Source organism: Apteryx rowi, unplaced genomic scaffold (assembly GCF_003343035.1).
Source record: "Apteryx rowi isolate R43461 unplaced genomic scaffold, aptRow1 scaffold_45, whole genome shotgun sequence".
In the NCBI taxonomy this organism is placed as follows: Eukaryota; Metazoa; Chordata; class Aves; order Apterygiformes; family Apterygidae; genus Apteryx; species Apteryx rowi.
In genome coordinates this window covers 2,225,642-2,241,443 of record NW_020450705.1, presented here as the reverse complement: position 1 = coordinate 2,241,443, position 15,802 = coordinate 2,225,642, and the positions used below count along the sequence as shown (strand labels likewise).

Below are 15,802 nucleotides of genomic sequence, written 5' to 3'. Positions count from 1 at the left end.
AGACTAATTAATAACGACCTAGACTTTGTAAGTGAATATGCCTAGTAACATACCTGACGGGCAAAGGAATTTTACAAACTAGAAGCGAGTTATACAGAGTTGATCTAAAGCTCAGAGACTTCTTCACTGCTTCACTTCTTCTCTAAATGTTTTGATAGCACAGTATCAGCAAAATATGTCTCTCTGGCAGGCTTCTCCCAAAGTACCACCACTTGGGGTCTCAACACAGCATGGAGGTAGTGGATCAAAAACACTGTATGAAACAGTGGGTGAATTCTCCTCACAGTTGAAATCAAGGTCAATTACTCTTGTAAGAGCAAAGGCACACGGATTGCAGTGGTCAGTAGTTCATCATTACATACCCACTTCTACAGCCACAAAAAAACAAACCACACTTTGGAATAAGAATTATTTTCTGGTTACTTTCAGAAACAATTCAAGAACAATGCCTTAAAAGACCTGCAATTGTACATCTCCTATTTTATATTCCCTCCCATTAAACATCCTTTTTTTGTTATTTTTAATTTCAGAGATCAGATGTGTATTCCCAGAAGTTCTAGGTGTTAAGAAAACCATGATGGGAAATACATATCGATTGGGGACTAACATCACTCTTGAATGTGATGATGGTTACATGTTGGAAGGCATCAGTCAGATTCAGTGTCAAGAGGACTTCAGCTGGGACCCTCCTGTACCAGCCTGTAGACTAGGTAAGTGAAATGTAAATGTAAATGAAGTAAAGTTCAGACAAGTGCATGTATTCAGCTTTGGTACTTCCCTTAAAAGCTTGCAATGATTAGCTACAGACAGAAGGCAGACAGAAGAAGGCACAAATTCATATTTCTGTTGCTTATATCGAGCATGGATGTGTCTTGACTATTATAATTTGATGCAGTTCAACTAGTATATATTATTATAAGGCAGAAATATTTATTTTCCTTCTGGAGAAGACTCACCAGTCCCTATTTAGGCTAATAAGGATGATAAATCAGCTTACAGCTGCTTTGCTAAACTGGAATATTACCTGGTTTATGTTTAAATGAGTTAATTCTTTTCAGTATGTTAATGAATCCTACAGGTGAGAATAGAAACAGATTTCATGAACTTTAGGTGACCCAAAACATTAAAAGGATAGTTTCTAAATATAGTATCATTATTCTATCTTAGTCAACTGTGTGGCCTGCTCCCAGGACCTCTTAAGTCTGTTTAAATCTGATTTTTACAATGGAAGTAGAAAATAGTAAGTTGCTGATTTTACCAGGGCAGTTTCAAGACTGTCTTCCTCAGTTATTCAGCACAATTTTAGACTTCATTGCTGTTGATCTTCCTTTTAAACATGCAAATGCCTTTCTGCATGAAGAAAGTATATGATGATAAGATTTTTAAGAAATCCTGTATTCTAGGCTTTGGCAGTAAAAGCTGAAATACCATATTTTGAGAAATACCATATTTTTTTATATTAAAATGGTTCGCTGATTTTGTTTTTCTCTTCCCTTTAGCTTCACACCAGTCTAGCTCAGTAGGCCTAGGTAAGTAGCTTAGAAACATTTTTGTGGCCATATCTTCAGCTTTATACAGTGGCCTCAGTGGTGCTATTTCCCTCTACTTACTAGAAGAGAAGAGCTGGCTATTTCAGTTGAGCTGATATGCTTTATAAAGAACAGTAATAGTATGTGTTCTCTCTCAGGGGTTGCAGCTGCAGGAGTCCTGCTTCTCCTCGGTGTGGGCATTGTCTGGAAAATTATTTCGAAGCAGAAGGAAGGGTAAGGCAACCTTCTGAACATTCATTCATTTCCTTCACTGTCAAGTCCCAAGTTTTATACAGGCAAAACACTTAAATGAATTATTTGTCAGAATGTGCCTGGATCCTGTACTTTTGTATCTTTAACTCAAACATGCAAACTGCACAAGGCTCAACAACCTGGAATCAATTGTGTGGTTATGTCATTTTACTTCCAAGACTCTCTTCTTAAAAGGAAATAGATATGAGTGCTCTTTTACAAACTAATATAGTTTACTATTTTTACTTTCTTCTCTATCTTTTAGCTATTATCATACATACGAAAACTATGGGCACCGTACCCCTGTGGACCATATAACTGAACAGAAATATTCGTGTGTCCCATAGCAGGTATGGATTTATATTCCTCAACATAAAACATCAGTTATGGTCGCACATCTGAGTTGTTCTAATATAGTAATTCAAGTAGAAAACTCTTTTCTGAAACTCTTTTCCCCCAGTCTTCTGGTGAGATGTTTTGCTGTATAAATAAGAGAGCGGGTTTTAAACATGAGCACTCTTTATTTTTCTTCGTGACACCTTTCAGAACATATTTTGAATTCCATACACTTCACCTGAAATCTAGATAACTGAATCCAGACAATGTTCCAGACACTACCCTCAACGTCTGCATTTCCTTTTCCATAATCTGAAGACATAAGTTCTTGGGTCAGACTTTCAAACTATGCCTTGCTTCTGACATACACCAGCTTTTGTTTGTAAGGATTATGGGAAAGCTTGCTCTCTAAACAACTACTTTAACAGTACTGTAGTATGACAAGCACACTGAAATGGGTCTTTTGGTTTTCTGCTTGCTTTAACGTTTATTGCAATGGCAGTTTTATTTACAAGTGAGTCTGCTTTCCACCCTGAATGTGTATTGCAGATAACAATTAATCTTCACTGTTATCAGCATGCTGAACATAACCATTTTTGACTACAAAATGTAATCTGAAAACATTAGCTCTTTTCCCCTTTTTATTTGTAAAGACTGGTTTGAGAAAGTCTCTGCCGCTGAAACACAAAGTACTCTCTCCTCCATCCCTAAGTATAAATTATGATATAATCTCTAGATGTTAGCACAAAACCAAGAGAGTCCAATTTAGTTTTAACACCAGTGTGTCTTTTTGTATTTTCTAGGCAGGAGACCTTTGGTTTCACTAGCCTGACATGACTGGTTCTCTATGCAAAAGAAACTGGCTGCAGATTACATGGAAGCTTTGGTCACTTTCTTTGAGACTGAAATTCTGTAGCGAAAAAAAGCACTTTACCACAGAATTGAAGTTATTGCTGCTTCTGCTTCCATTAATTAAATTGCTGTAAGGTTCTAACCACGTTCGAACTGTGCACAGTACAAATGCTGCTTTAGAGAGACTTTTGTTTGTACTCCTGCTATCTGATGAAGAATGGTTCCTTCATTTGCAAACTCCTGAGATGAACAAGATGCACAGAAGCATTCCTGCACCTCTGCATGGAAGTGAGAATTCCTTAAACAATCAAGATTGTTATAATTTTGCCTGGAAGTAGATAGAAATAAATAATTCAAGAGGTTTTCTATGGCTGCTTAGTGAAAGGGAATAATGGCTATGACAGTTCTTGTTACAAGCGGTCATTACAAGCAAGCTGCTCCCAAGGACGGGTAGAGTGGGTTGTTTTTTTTTCTCCTGAAATAATTTACTCTGAAGAGCCGTTATTTCAGGACACCAGTTAATCTGCAAAGGCTGCCTACTCTCGCATTGTAACTGTATTAGCACCGCAGCAAGCTTACACGGCATCAGCRGACCTTAATCAGCATTCTCCTTCAGGAATACTCATTTGTAGCATATCTCTACGGACATTTAACCTAATAAAAGCAGAACCTAACACGGTAATTGCTTTGGGTTGTTTTTGTCTCTCAAGTTTCTTGAGAATTGAGTATTTTAATACTGCCTGGCGCAGCAAACGTGGTTTGTTCTTCGAAGCAGCGAAAGGGCCCTGGAGCCGGGCTGTTCACCCCAGCGCAGCACACGGGCAGGTTCACTGATATTTAGCTGTTTTAACCGTTTTACCAGCGCCCAGAGCGCACCAGGAAAAACCTCTGGAGGTTTTCCCCTTTGCCGCGGGCGCGGGGCGGCTGCCGCCGGGCCTCGGCCCCTCAGCGCGGCCGCCTCCCGCCGGGGCCTCTGCTGCCCCGTCCCCCACAGCGGCGGCAGCCGCGGAGAAAGGGCCGCGCTGCGCTTCGCTTCCCTTCTCCTCCCGCCGGGCCGCGCCGCCCTTCCGCAGCGGCGGGAAGCGGCGCCATGTCGGCGGCCGCCCGCTGAGAGAAAAGGGGGAGGCGCGGCGCATGCGCGATGGGCGGGGCGCATGGGGCGGGGCGCATGCGCCGTGGCGGCCGCGGCGCTGCCTGAGGGGCGTGGAGCGGCCTCTTCTGCCGCCAGCGCTAGCGCCGTTGCCGTCGCCATGGGGCCGCCGCGGTGCCGCGGGCTGGTGTTGCTGGCGCTGCTGCTGGCGTCGCTGGGCCTCGCGCCGGCCAAGGGTGAGCAGCGGGCCGGGGCCGGGGCCGGGGCCGGGGCGGCGGCGGCTCCCTCGCGGGCCGCGGGGAGGAAGCGGCTGGGGGCGGCGGTGGAAACGCTCGCGGGCTGCGCGGGACGCTGCCGCCGCGGGCGGAGGAGCGGGAAGCCCGTGCGGCAGAACAGGGGGCTCTTTCCACCCCTCACTTTCGTGCTTTCTTTTCTTCTTCTTCTTTTTTTTTTTTTGGAAGGTTGAAGCGGAATTAGGTCTGCGTACCTGGCCCTAAATTCCTGTTACGCTTTGGCAAGTCTTCAAGTTATAACGCAAATATTAGCCGCAAAGGAAACTGTCCCAGATGCGCGTTGCCCGAATCCGCTGTGGCCTTCAAGCCCCGCAAGGGCCGGCTGGATCCGACACCGGTGCCTCGGTTACGGGCTCCTAAATACGTTTTCCTGAGGCCTCCGCGGGGCGTTGATCCACCAAGGCGCATCCTCGGGTTTATTTTGTGTAAAAACCTTCCCGAGGTCCCCACTGCAGCGCGCACCCGGCTTCGAACTGCGCTTCGTCGTCTTCTGGTGCTTGCTTGCCTGGGCGAGCTTGGCCTTTGGTCTTAGGAAGGGAAATTAACCCCCCCACACACCACCACCCAAGTGATATAAGTGGGTATTTTAGTGTATACGATGAATTAAGTAATTGTTTAACTACAGGARTAAGGCAGACAATGTGGACTGAAAGAAACTGCACCGCCTAGGCAGGATGCTAAAGAGGAACTTGAGAAAACAAATGAATAAGTGACCTGTGTTAGAGGTGGACGTTAGATGTAATTAAAATATAAACTAAAAAAAAATATATATATAATATATATTTTTATAAATATAAATATATATATATAAAAATAGCTCCGGCTATTAACATCACTTTTTTGACATACCGATGCATCCTTAAAGCTTATTAGACTAACCTAGCTTTCATGCCACTGTGCTTCAGCTTGTATCTCCTCTTGTTGATAAAGTTACGTATTGCTTTTTCTTTCCTCTTACTCTGACAGGCATCTGTGAACCTCCAGAAAGATTTCATTATGCGGAGCTTGAGGACAGCTTCAAAACAAAGAAGAGCTTTCCTGTTGGAACCACAGTGTCATACGTGTGCCGTCCGGGGTACATGCGAATCCCTGGAAAGTCAATGGCTCTTGTTTGTGGTTCAGACTTAAAGTGGTCACAAACTGAGCAGTTCTGTACAGGTAATGCATGCATGCGCTCTTTTCCTTTTTCCCCTTGTTAATTGACAGTTTCAGTTATTTCCTGGCTAGAATTAATATTTTCTAATAACTTATATAAAAAAAAAAAAACTTGAGAAATGCTATTGCTTTAATTTTTTTTTTAAATATGTATGACAATTTTCTTCAATATGCTAATATTCAGATCCAGGTCTAAAAAATTAAAACAGAAGTGTTTTTATGTTTAAAAAGAACTGAAAAAACTTTCAGCTGAAAAGCTGAAACTTTATGATCTTGACACTAGTGGAAAAGCTTGCATTGTTTCAGTATAGTAAAGATTTCGTTAATACCTAATGAATCTTCAGTAATTAAATGACCAAAACCAAGAAGGAATTGTAACTTAATGAAAGCAGTCGATATTTTCTGTTTTTCTTTTAACTGCCTTCTGTGCAGGCTGAAGTACTAGGTAAAGTGCTAAATGCACTTTGCAGAGGAATGTGTTGGGGGTGTGTGTGTACATTTATATTAAAAAAATAGATGACTCAATAACCAACACACTTTGGAAAAGTAGAGCTGCTCTATTTATGGCGATGTCTCATATACACATACTCTTGGGGAGAGGGTGGAATGTCTGACTAAAGTGGTTTAGGGACAAATACTGGTTAAATTCCCAGAGAACACTAAGCATGATATCCACTCCTTATRGACTAAATAGTTTGAAATCATAACTGGTGTAGCTGATACTTAAGTAGAAAATTAAACCTTCATAGTTAGTATAAGAGACTAAGTATAACTGCTAGACTGTCAGTGTGTCATCAGATCTTTTAGGTAGTCATCACTGCAAAATAATGAAGGTATCTTTTGAGTGTTCTTTTAAATGCTTGTAGACAGCTCCTCCAAACAGAAGACTCCTGCAGTAGATTTGTGATTTGAAGGCTGACTTTAAGGGCAGTTGATGCCAAAGACTTGGTCTTTGTATATAACTGCAAAAGATGTAAGGTTGTTTTTGTTTTTTCCCCAGAGAGAAGTTGTCGTCATCCAGGAGACTTAGAACATGGTTCTGTTCATATGGAAGATTTTAATCTTAAATTTGGTTCAAAAATTACTTTTTCTTGTCAAGATGGGTAAGGATTTTAAGTGAATGATTATTCTTTCTTTTTCTGTTTAGATCAGATTTGAACCAAACCCAAATTTTCTTATGCAGATTCCATTAACGTTCTGACTTGAAATGTCTCCTAAATCCTACCTGGAGCAAACTAAAGCACAACAAAACCTGAATTAGTTCCCTAGTTCAACTTGCTGTTAGCATCAACTAAGACTTAAGCTTTTTAGTAGGATTCTGCRGAGTGAAACCTATAGTGTTATCTCTAATGACTTTTTTTAATGCTCCTATGGAAGGGGAAATGACTATCTACTGTACTTGATTATTATATTGAATAATAGCTCACCTGTCCCTGTCCTATAACAAATGAAGTCAAAACTGCTAACCTTTTGCCAGGTTTTATTCCGCTTCCTTTTAACAGCTTATTTGTTTAGTATTAGTAACTTAAAGGCATCAGCATTAGTGGGTACACATCTTAAAACCACAAGACCTCTAGCCATTTCTTTAATGACTTCTCGTTTGCTCTTTTTTTTGTTTTCAAAGTTGAGATTGTTGGCAAAATCTTTTAAKATTCCATTCTCATTACAACAAAAAATATGGTGTGTTGTTCCCCCATTTTGGTAGAAGACAATTATATAAACAAAGCTTCTAGSTGCTTGTTGGAGTAATAAGTGATTTCTTAAGTTCCACCTCTTTAAAAATTTTCATCTGTCTAGGTTCAGATTACGTGGAACTAATGAAATTACCTGTGTAATTAAAGATAAAGGTGTTGGCTGGAGTGAAGATCTCCCTTTCTGTGAACGTGAGTAAACACTACCATGTTTAAGTTTACCAGATGATGGTAGCTCATTAAAAACAGCTGTACAGACTGTGCAGTAAAATGAATTTACTGGTGTAAGAAATGGCCGTGAAATAGGACTGATTTTTATTTTGAACTACTCAAGATGTGTATTTGAAGAATGACTACTGAAAAATTTCAGTCATTATGATAATTAATGCATGTTGGTTAAAGTCAAAGTCATCTTGAAATTGTGACTCCCTGTTCTAAGCGACCACAGTTAGCTCGTAGTTGTAACTGTAGCTTGTAGCTGTAACTGTAACTCTTAGAAATGGCTTTATGCCAGATTTTAAATGAAATTACTTGAAAATCAAGGATTTTTTTTTTTCCTTCTGAGGTAAAGTAAAGTAACAGTAAAATTCTGTCAACTAATTTATTTCATTTATTTCTAGAAATTCCWTGTGAACCACCTCCAAGTATAGCCAATGGGAGCTACAGTGAAGCAGATAGCTATGTTTATCAAACAACAGTAACCTACAGGTGTGATGATGTACCAAAAGGCATGGATCGCTTCTCACTAATTGGCCCGGATTCTATTTTCTGCACATATGATGCAGACAAAAATGGAATTTGGAGTGGACCACCTCCACAATGTAAAGGTTGTTAGTTTTTTTTTTTTTAATATNTGGACCACCTCCACAATGTAAAGGTTGTTAGTTTTTTTTTTTTTAATTTTCTCTGTTATAGCCTATGTGACTCAAACTTGAATGTGCCTTTCCTGGAGGTGGGATGGGGTGGGGAGGTGGGGGGGGTGGGTGAGAAATGGACTTTCCTATGGAAAAGAAGGAACAGATCTTCTGCTGCTATTAATTGATATAGCTCCAATGGTAATCAAATCAACTGCATTATGGATATCAATTGATTGTTTCACAAAATGTGACCGACAAACTTAAAACTTAAGTTAAAATTGAAAATGCAAGCATACAGTTGATAGAAGTGACAAGAACARAGTGAAAGAACTGAGAGACTAAAGCCTGAGTAGTTGAAGAAAAATTTGAAAGAGCAAGAATGCCTGAGTTCCGTTATGGATAGTAAAAAGAGAAGGAAGAACACTTTTTCTCAGCAAAGCTACTATGTGAGTGCAGAAATAAGTGTAAAGCCTGGGAAGCATAAAGCCTGTGCTTTGCAGATGAAAAATCTTAAACTTTCTTATAAAGCCCCTCCAAAACTGTTTGAGCAATTAGATTAAAAAAAAACCACAAACAAACTTCCTTACATGGAGTAAGAGGATGCAATGTCTAATATAATGATACTGTTAACAAATGTATCAAAGCTATATTTTTCTCTTACCTGTTTCAGTGGTCAAATGTGATAACCTGAAAGTTCAACATGGAAAAAAACTAACTGGATTTGGGCCTTCCTATAGCATAAGGGACTCGATTACATTTGAGTGTGATCCAGGCTATTTCATGGTTGGAAGCAAGACAGTTACCTGTCAAGAAGATAGCACCTGGCATCCCCCAAAACCAACTTGTGAAAAAAGTAAGTCTTTAAATAGGAATCTGACTTTCCTTTTTGTATGTTGAGAATGTTGTAAGTCTGTCCTTCTTAAAATTTAAAATTATTACACTGTACTTTGAAATCTGAAGCTAAGGAAGCTGATGCAGAGTCTCACCTACAGACAACTGTTTTAGGTGTTATGATGACTCTTACTAGTAAGATTTTACAGGTAAGAATGGATTGAGTTACAGGCATGCATATAGAGGTTGGGTCATGGGCATACTGTGATGTTACTGTATCATAATAGTATCATGCTGTTTGTTCTGGTCATTTCATACAGAAATACAGGAGAAAAGATGAGCGTTCCTGAATTCTGATAGAAAGGACTAAGATTATGCACAATGAAGAAATCTRTATTGTCCTCCCAGAGTGATCTAAATTATTACAGTTCTGTATCGATTCTCTCTTACCCAAGTCTTCAACCAGTGTTTTTGAGGTGTCTTGTATGGTGTGCAGTATGTTGTTAGAGGTTGACCAGGCAACTATTAAGTCAGAACTAATTTGCAGGGCTGGGGACATTGCAGAGGACTTTGTGTAACCTCTTTATGCCAGAGGAAGAGGGAGTGCTGTTGTGAAGAACAGTGGGAGAATTTCTTACATGTGCTCTCTAATAATAAGGTCCTGAGAATGCAGATCACTCCTGCAAAGAGTATGTTTGAGTTTTCTATAATGAATGAGTCTGATAAGGCACCTGGGAATGATTCTAGAGCTTACAAAAATTATTAAGCAATAGATACAGATTTCTTAGTTACTGCATCATAAGACCATATTCCCTTAAAGAACACCTGCAGTGAAGAGTCTTCTAGCAGTCTTCTCAAGTAAACCTTTATACTTAGATTTGTGGTATAGATATGGTAGAATTTTAACACTTCAGATGAGCTAATTTATTTTCTCATACAAAGGCTGAGTGACTTAATGTGTTATAAAACATTAAAAGTTTATTATCCATATACTCACTTTTGAAAATATWTATCAGTTACTGAAGATGTATGTGGTGCCCCGGAGATCACAGATGGAGAAATAATTCCACTGAAATCTATGTATGGAAAAGGAGAGTCTGTTCAGGTAAAATGCAATACTCACTGCGCTTTTCCTGATGGCGTTGGAGAGATGACAATAACGTGTGATGGAAGTGATACATGGAGTTCATTGCAAAACTGCAAATGTGAGTAAAAATCATGTAAATCATGGGCAGTGTGATGAGTTCCAAGTGTCTGATGTAGTAATGTGCAATGCCTGAAAGTCAGAGGCCTGTCAGCATGCCCAGATAGGAAGAATCGGATTCTAACAGGCTGCGAGTGTTTTGGGGTAGGATTTGAGCAACTGAGAGGGGTTTGGGGCATAGCTGTAGTCCTTTTTTAGTCTTAGATTTGTTTAAAGAAAGTGATAAAATTCAAAAGGCAGTGTGAAACACTGTTCTGAGAGTGTTCTGAAGATTCTTCCTCTGACAATGACAGACCTTATACTAACCACAGTTTGCACYGTGTGAGCACTGGTTACAATATAGATGGAAAGGTTATCATTACTTTGCTGCAGCTGTTCCAATGAAGTTGAGATGTATATTTCTGTTAATGTGTGTCTTTAAAACATGTCCATCAACAGAAGTATCTGCAGCCTCTAGGAAGCAGGAAACCTTTTGATATAAAGTGTCTTTGAGATTGACTAAGCTTCTGATACTAGCACAAATGTGGGGCTTTTTTTGATGACAACCTCTTGAATCTGCTTCATGTACCAGCTCTATAGTTGGACTCTATTCTTCTTTTTTCCAGGTGGACCTATAGTTTCTGCTTCCAATCCGGACATTAGTCATGGTAGAGTAATTGCTGGATTAAAATCTTCATATTCTGTAGGAGATATTATTACAATTGAATGTTATGCAGGCTACACATTACATGGTGAAGCTAATATTCAGTATATTGGAGAAAACAGGTGGATGCCTGAAGTACCAACTTGCCAGTTAAGTAAGTATGAACTGCAAGAGTTTCCATTAGAATAAAAAAGTGCATGTAACAGAAGGTTTACTTCTTGGGGACATGCTTTTGTATTTAGAAGTCATTTAATGCAAACTTCTCTCTTTATTTTGACATGAGGAAAAATAGATTTTGGTAAAATCCATGTAAGAACAGGAATATTGCAGGCTATAACAGATGTTATGATATAAACTGGCCTGCTACAAGGCTTGTGTTGACAAAAGTGCTTGATCTATTTGAAATAACCTTGAGCGTATATTTATATAATATGTTTGAATAAGAAGCACATGTTCCACTTTTGATACTGATTCACTCTGTTTTTAGGTGTGTATGTTATCGTCATCATCTGTGGTAAGTATCTGATAAAACCTGAGCAAGATACGATCCAGATTATATTTTTTATATGGAATTGATGTTCTGGTTTTGGTCATCGCCTGTGACTGCAGTAATGTAACATGATTTTTGAGTTTTGTTCTTTTTAAAATTGCTTGTTTACTTCTAATGCTGCACAGTTCAAGAAAAATTAACATTACTTAGCAATTATAAATCAATTTTATGTGAAATGAGTTTTTTGTCATATGTGATGCATCAGATTGCAAAGGCACAACTTTGTCAGTTTTGTAAACTCTTCAGAGCAGGAAATATACTTCTGTGTCTAAAATGTGGAGAATGCTTTGGGTTTGCTGAAATTCTCAATAGATAAATAACTGGGCTTAGTCAACAAATTGCTTCCTCCATCTTCCTCGCATTTGTAATCCAGTTTTTTAAGACTACTTTTATGAATGTGGTCTTCTTCCACCACTTTCTTATAAACACATTCTAAAAATTAATGTTGGGATGTTATGACATCTGTTTTAATGTTTTTAAGCTGGTTGGATTTTGCCATCTTGGTGATCACTGTCCTTGAACTGAATTGTCTTGAAAAGTCTTGGGTAAAGCATCAAAGATGTAATTGTGAAATAAGCCATGCATATTTTAAGTGTTGGAAGGGGAGGGTGCTGGATAGGACTGGCAGGAGGGTGAAGACATTGCTATTTTGCTAATTTCTGAGGCTCTTTTTTTGTGAACTGTAGTGGTGATCTTTATCATTCTAAGGCTTTTTTTAATTCTTCCTAAAGTGATTGTGGCAATTCTGGTGTTGCTGGCAGCCTTCTGGGTCTATAAGATATTCTTTTCACAAAAAGGGTGAGTAAACTTCTTTTTTCTTTTTTCTTTTTTTTTYYTTTTTTCTTTTTTTGCCAATTTCTGTGTGTTGTGCAAGAGCAGTGCTAACAAGTGTGTAAGTTTCTTGAGCCTTACCTGCCTTTTCTTTTTAAAATGTTCTGGGGTTCTATGTGAGCTTATCCCAGCAGCTGATGGAAAGCTAAAGTGCTTAACAATACATTTGACTTTATTTTTGTATCCGTTGTTCAGATAAACTGCTAACTAACGCTTGTGCTGATTTCAAAGAAAAATAACATCCTTAGGCTTACACTTGACTAGGTATACTTAACTCTGAAAGGAATGTCTGTGTCTGCTCTAAAATGTGCCAGTTCCCATCTTAAAAGCAGTGTAGTATTGGCTTGTATGAGCTTAGTCTGTTTTATTTTGCTGCCTGAATAGTTTCTGGAATCACTAGGGAAGATCTCCATAGGTTTTAAGAGCCAGGGTGGTTTAAATGAACTGGAAGCCTTAGGAGTGAAGTGAGGAGTTTCCTCTCTTCTCTTCCTCTCTTCTTCCTCCTCTCTTCTACCAGTGTGTTCACRTTTTGTACCAGAAAGAACTTGCATAAAATCATATGGGCTTAATTACAAGGAAAACAAAAGAAATTTTGACCTAAAGCAATGTTACTACACTGCTCAAAAAAACAAGTAGTCAGCTTTGCTAGTAGAATGTGAAATCTGTGGATCCACTTCATTTTTTTTTTTCTCCTGCAGCAGCAATGATTGGTGACCCTACATTAAAGACTTGTAAAGCCAGCTGTAAAATATTAGCTGCATAAGTAGCAATATTCTTTTGTTTTTAATGAAGCATACAGGGCCTTTCAAACTTTGTCTTTAAAACAACCGGTTATAACGTATGCTTCTCATGGGCAGGAGGGGAACAAGATTTAAATGGCTCTTTTTTTGTGCATTGCTTCTTGCAGTGATGTCTTATTTTAACTTCTTGGGGGGAAAAAAACTGTTTTGTTGGAGAAATAGTTGGTAACAGACAAAATACTCGAGACAGCAAGTTAGCTGATACATCTAGAATGTTATGATGTGCAGAGGTGTGCATCTTGCCAGAATTGGTTTAAATTCCAGCAGATTTTGTCAAAAGATGTCTGGAGTGCGTGAGACAGTGGAAGGGATGCTTTCAGTAAAGCAAACCAGAAGAATTACTACTATAGTTACATTTGCACTGCAGTGCGCACAGTCCTACTTGGGGGAGTCCTGAAGCTAGCTTAGATACATTAAGGTTGTAGTCTTAGTAATCTCCATATAGGCAGTATAGTATCATTTCAAGGGTCAGTGTGGCCCTGGAAGCAGAGTGTCTGTGGCTGTATTCCTCTGTGCTGCTGCGTTTGCTTTTCACCTGTGGCTTGGATAATCTGCAACCTGGATAGCTTGAGTATCAATATTTGGGAGTTGATAGTAGTGTGGCAGCACTTTCTGCCCTCATTTGGGGAGAGAGCTCTCAGTGTGGAGAGAGGAAGTGAGGTATAAAGCAATAGCACTACAAATTAAAGAATGTCATATTCCTGAAAACTTTACTCTATGAAAAGTCTTGTTGCATCCAGTGCTTTCCTTGAGCTTCCTCACTAGGAATATCTGAAATTAGATTGGGCTTTCAGACAAGGAAAATATTTTAATCTCCTTTTACTAAGGCCTAAATCTCCCAGTGTTGTTGGATTCCTGAATTACCTGAGCCTTTACAAACCATTGTGGTACCAGTACCTCATCCTGGCTGGCTTGTAGTCTTCACGTTACAGCAAAAATCTTTCTTTGCCCGCTCTCTTTTTTCTTTTGTGTTTAATCTACCAGTTTTACAGAATATTCAATTAGACCTTTTTCCCCCTTCTGCTGTTCAGCTCGTATACAGTTGATGAAAGTTGCAAGGAAACATGTATTTTAAAAACTAATGTGCCATCTGAGACGGAAGACTCTGCACAAATGAATTAATTGAAACTTAAAAAGGTATATGCATTCCACTTAATTTGGACATTTGCAATGACGCTTAAGTGTCTTTTTTTATGGTRTACCCTGAATTTCAGGGGAAGTGTGGAATCTAACTAGCTGTGAACAGTGGTTTCCTGTAGAAAAGGTTATATTGTGTGCCACTCTTTCCCTGTGCGCTTATTCTAGGAGAACAGGGTATGTTACCTCTACCCAGAGAATTGTCATTTGGTACCCTAAATGATAGCTTTGAGTGACTGCATATCACAAATCTTAGTTTTGAGTTGCCTTTTAAAAAATGAGTTAACTTTTTATTGTAAGGTAGAAACCATGTACTTATTCAGTAGAATATTGTATGTGTTTCAGTAATGCTCCATGTTTAAGCACCAGACTGTAATGTGGAATGGAATCCAATGGTGTCTTGCTTTTGCTAACTAATGATACTGTTTTCTGCAATCAGAAGACTACTGGAGCTGGAAACTACTTTTCCCCCTCATGCAGATACTAGTATTGTAATGGTAGCATGCATCCCTTCAGATGAAACCAGATTATGTGTCTTTCAGAATTTCTGATTCATTTTCAACTTTCTAAGAAAAATAAATGAAGATGCAAACAAGATCTCTTAAACCTATGTATAAAGAGCTGATTTGTTTTTCAAATTTGGAGTTCTGTAGTCCTAAAAAGGCCCAAAATATAGTTGCTTGTCTGGAATTATTTTCCTCTCCTGTATTTTTAACTACTGCTTAGTCCAGTAGTCAGATGCATTTGACAGCAATTATGATTGCTCCTGCATTTCTGTAGAGTCCAAATTAGCCTTTTTAAAAAAATCTGACTCTTCAAACCTTGTTACAGCAGCACAGATTTATGTGCTTAGTTTGAGCGTACTTTGTTAGAATTTTGTCATTACTGCCTTAATGGTCTGAGTTTGTACTATAGTTGTTTTTCTAAGCTAATATCTTTGTGTTACTTTATTCCATTCCACCAATTGTGAGAAGGTAATTATTGGAATGTTAGGTCTCTTATTCTGAATTAATGCAAAGGTCTTTAAATGCATAGTCTTGATTTTTTATTTTAAGATTAAGTGACCTTTCTGTATTTTTGCTAAGTTTGAGATGGCATATATAAAACTTCAGCCTGGAGTTTCTTCCAAAATAATATATGAACTAAGAAATATAGTGTTTGTCTCTGAAGTAAGATTTTTCTAATTGAGATAAGGCTATCTAACCCRGAAAACTAATCTTATTTTTGGAGAGTGGAGGAAAAAAAAAAAAAAGAATTAAGAATTTCTATTTACAGTCTTCCCTTTTGCACGTGACTGATAAGAGAAATTGGAATGACATACCAACAGTTGGTATGTGTACATGCTACAAATTCCTGAATTTTGTCTTTTGGTACCTGGGAACTCCTATATTTGAGTAATAATGCAGAAGTGTTGTTGTCCTGTCCTCCCCGCCAACGTAATTCAGGAATGTGAAAATATATGGTGTAAGTAGTCATGGATGTAACTAAAAATTTGAATCCTCATTTGTTTAAATATTGTAAATTTACTCTTAGTGGACTACAAAATCAAAAGTCTCACAAACTAATATTCAGCTAACATTCAGACTGTGATACAGTCCAGATTAGTTAGGAATCCTGTGGCCTGTTCTGTCTGGGTTCAGTTCCTGGTAATACTCTGGCACGGTCTGTTCATGTTCATCACTTGAAATGATCCATTTGGATCAAATGCTGTTCTAGTCCTTGGGTCTTTTTTTTTTTTTTTTTTTTTTTCC

General features: G+C 38.7%; 2 protein-coding genes across 3 annotated transcripts in view; both read left to right on the top strand.

Moving 5' to 3' along the window:
• Positions 1 to 3,645, top strand: part of LOC112971645 — a 90,347-nt gene extending 86,702 nt beyond the window's left edge. Inside the window, exons 105-109 of the mRNA XM_026077246.1 lie at positions 531 to 710; positions 1,500 to 1,529; positions 1,688 to 1,763; positions 2,047 to 2,131; positions 2,921 to 3,645. Of these exons, the coding sequence (XP_025933031.1) occupies positions 531 to 710; positions 1,500 to 1,529; positions 1,688 to 1,763; positions 2,047 to 2,128 (368 nt within the window). The 3' untranslated portion in view covers positions 2,129 to 2,131; positions 2,921 to 3,645. The remainder of the gene's footprint in view (positions 1 to 530; positions 711 to 1,499; positions 1,530 to 1,687; positions 1,764 to 2,046; positions 2,132 to 2,920) is intronic.
• A 528-nt stretch (positions 3,646 to 4,173) lies between these two features.
• LOC112971569 (membrane cofactor protein-like) overlaps positions 4,174 to 15,802 on the top strand; it is a 13,914-nt gene continuing 2,285 nt past the window's right edge. Inside the window, exons 1-11 of one of the 2 annotated variants that reach the window (XM_026077135.1) lie at positions 4,174 to 4,295; positions 5,319 to 5,510; positions 6,508 to 6,610; positions 7,305 to 7,390; positions 7,819 to 8,025; positions 8,726 to 8,908; positions 9,903 to 10,091; positions 10,696 to 10,887; positions 11,221 to 11,247; positions 12,015 to 12,081; positions 13,946 to 14,051. In XM_026077135.1, the coding sequence (XP_025932920.1) occupies positions 4,220 to 4,295; positions 5,319 to 5,510; positions 6,508 to 6,610; positions 7,305 to 7,390; positions 7,819 to 8,025; positions 8,726 to 8,908; positions 9,903 to 10,091; positions 10,696 to 10,887; positions 11,221 to 11,247; positions 12,015 to 12,081; positions 13,946 to 14,036 (1,413 nt within the window). In that variant the 5' untranslated portion in view covers positions 4,174 to 4,219 and the 3' untranslated portion in view covers positions 14,037 to 14,051. The remainder of the gene's footprint in view (positions 4,296 to 5,318; positions 5,511 to 6,507; positions 6,611 to 7,304; positions 7,391 to 7,818; positions 8,026 to 8,725; positions 8,909 to 9,902; positions 10,092 to 10,695; positions 10,888 to 11,220; positions 11,248 to 12,014; positions 12,082 to 13,945; positions 14,052 to 15,802) is intronic. The other variant, XM_026077136.1, reaches the window with a different exon arrangement.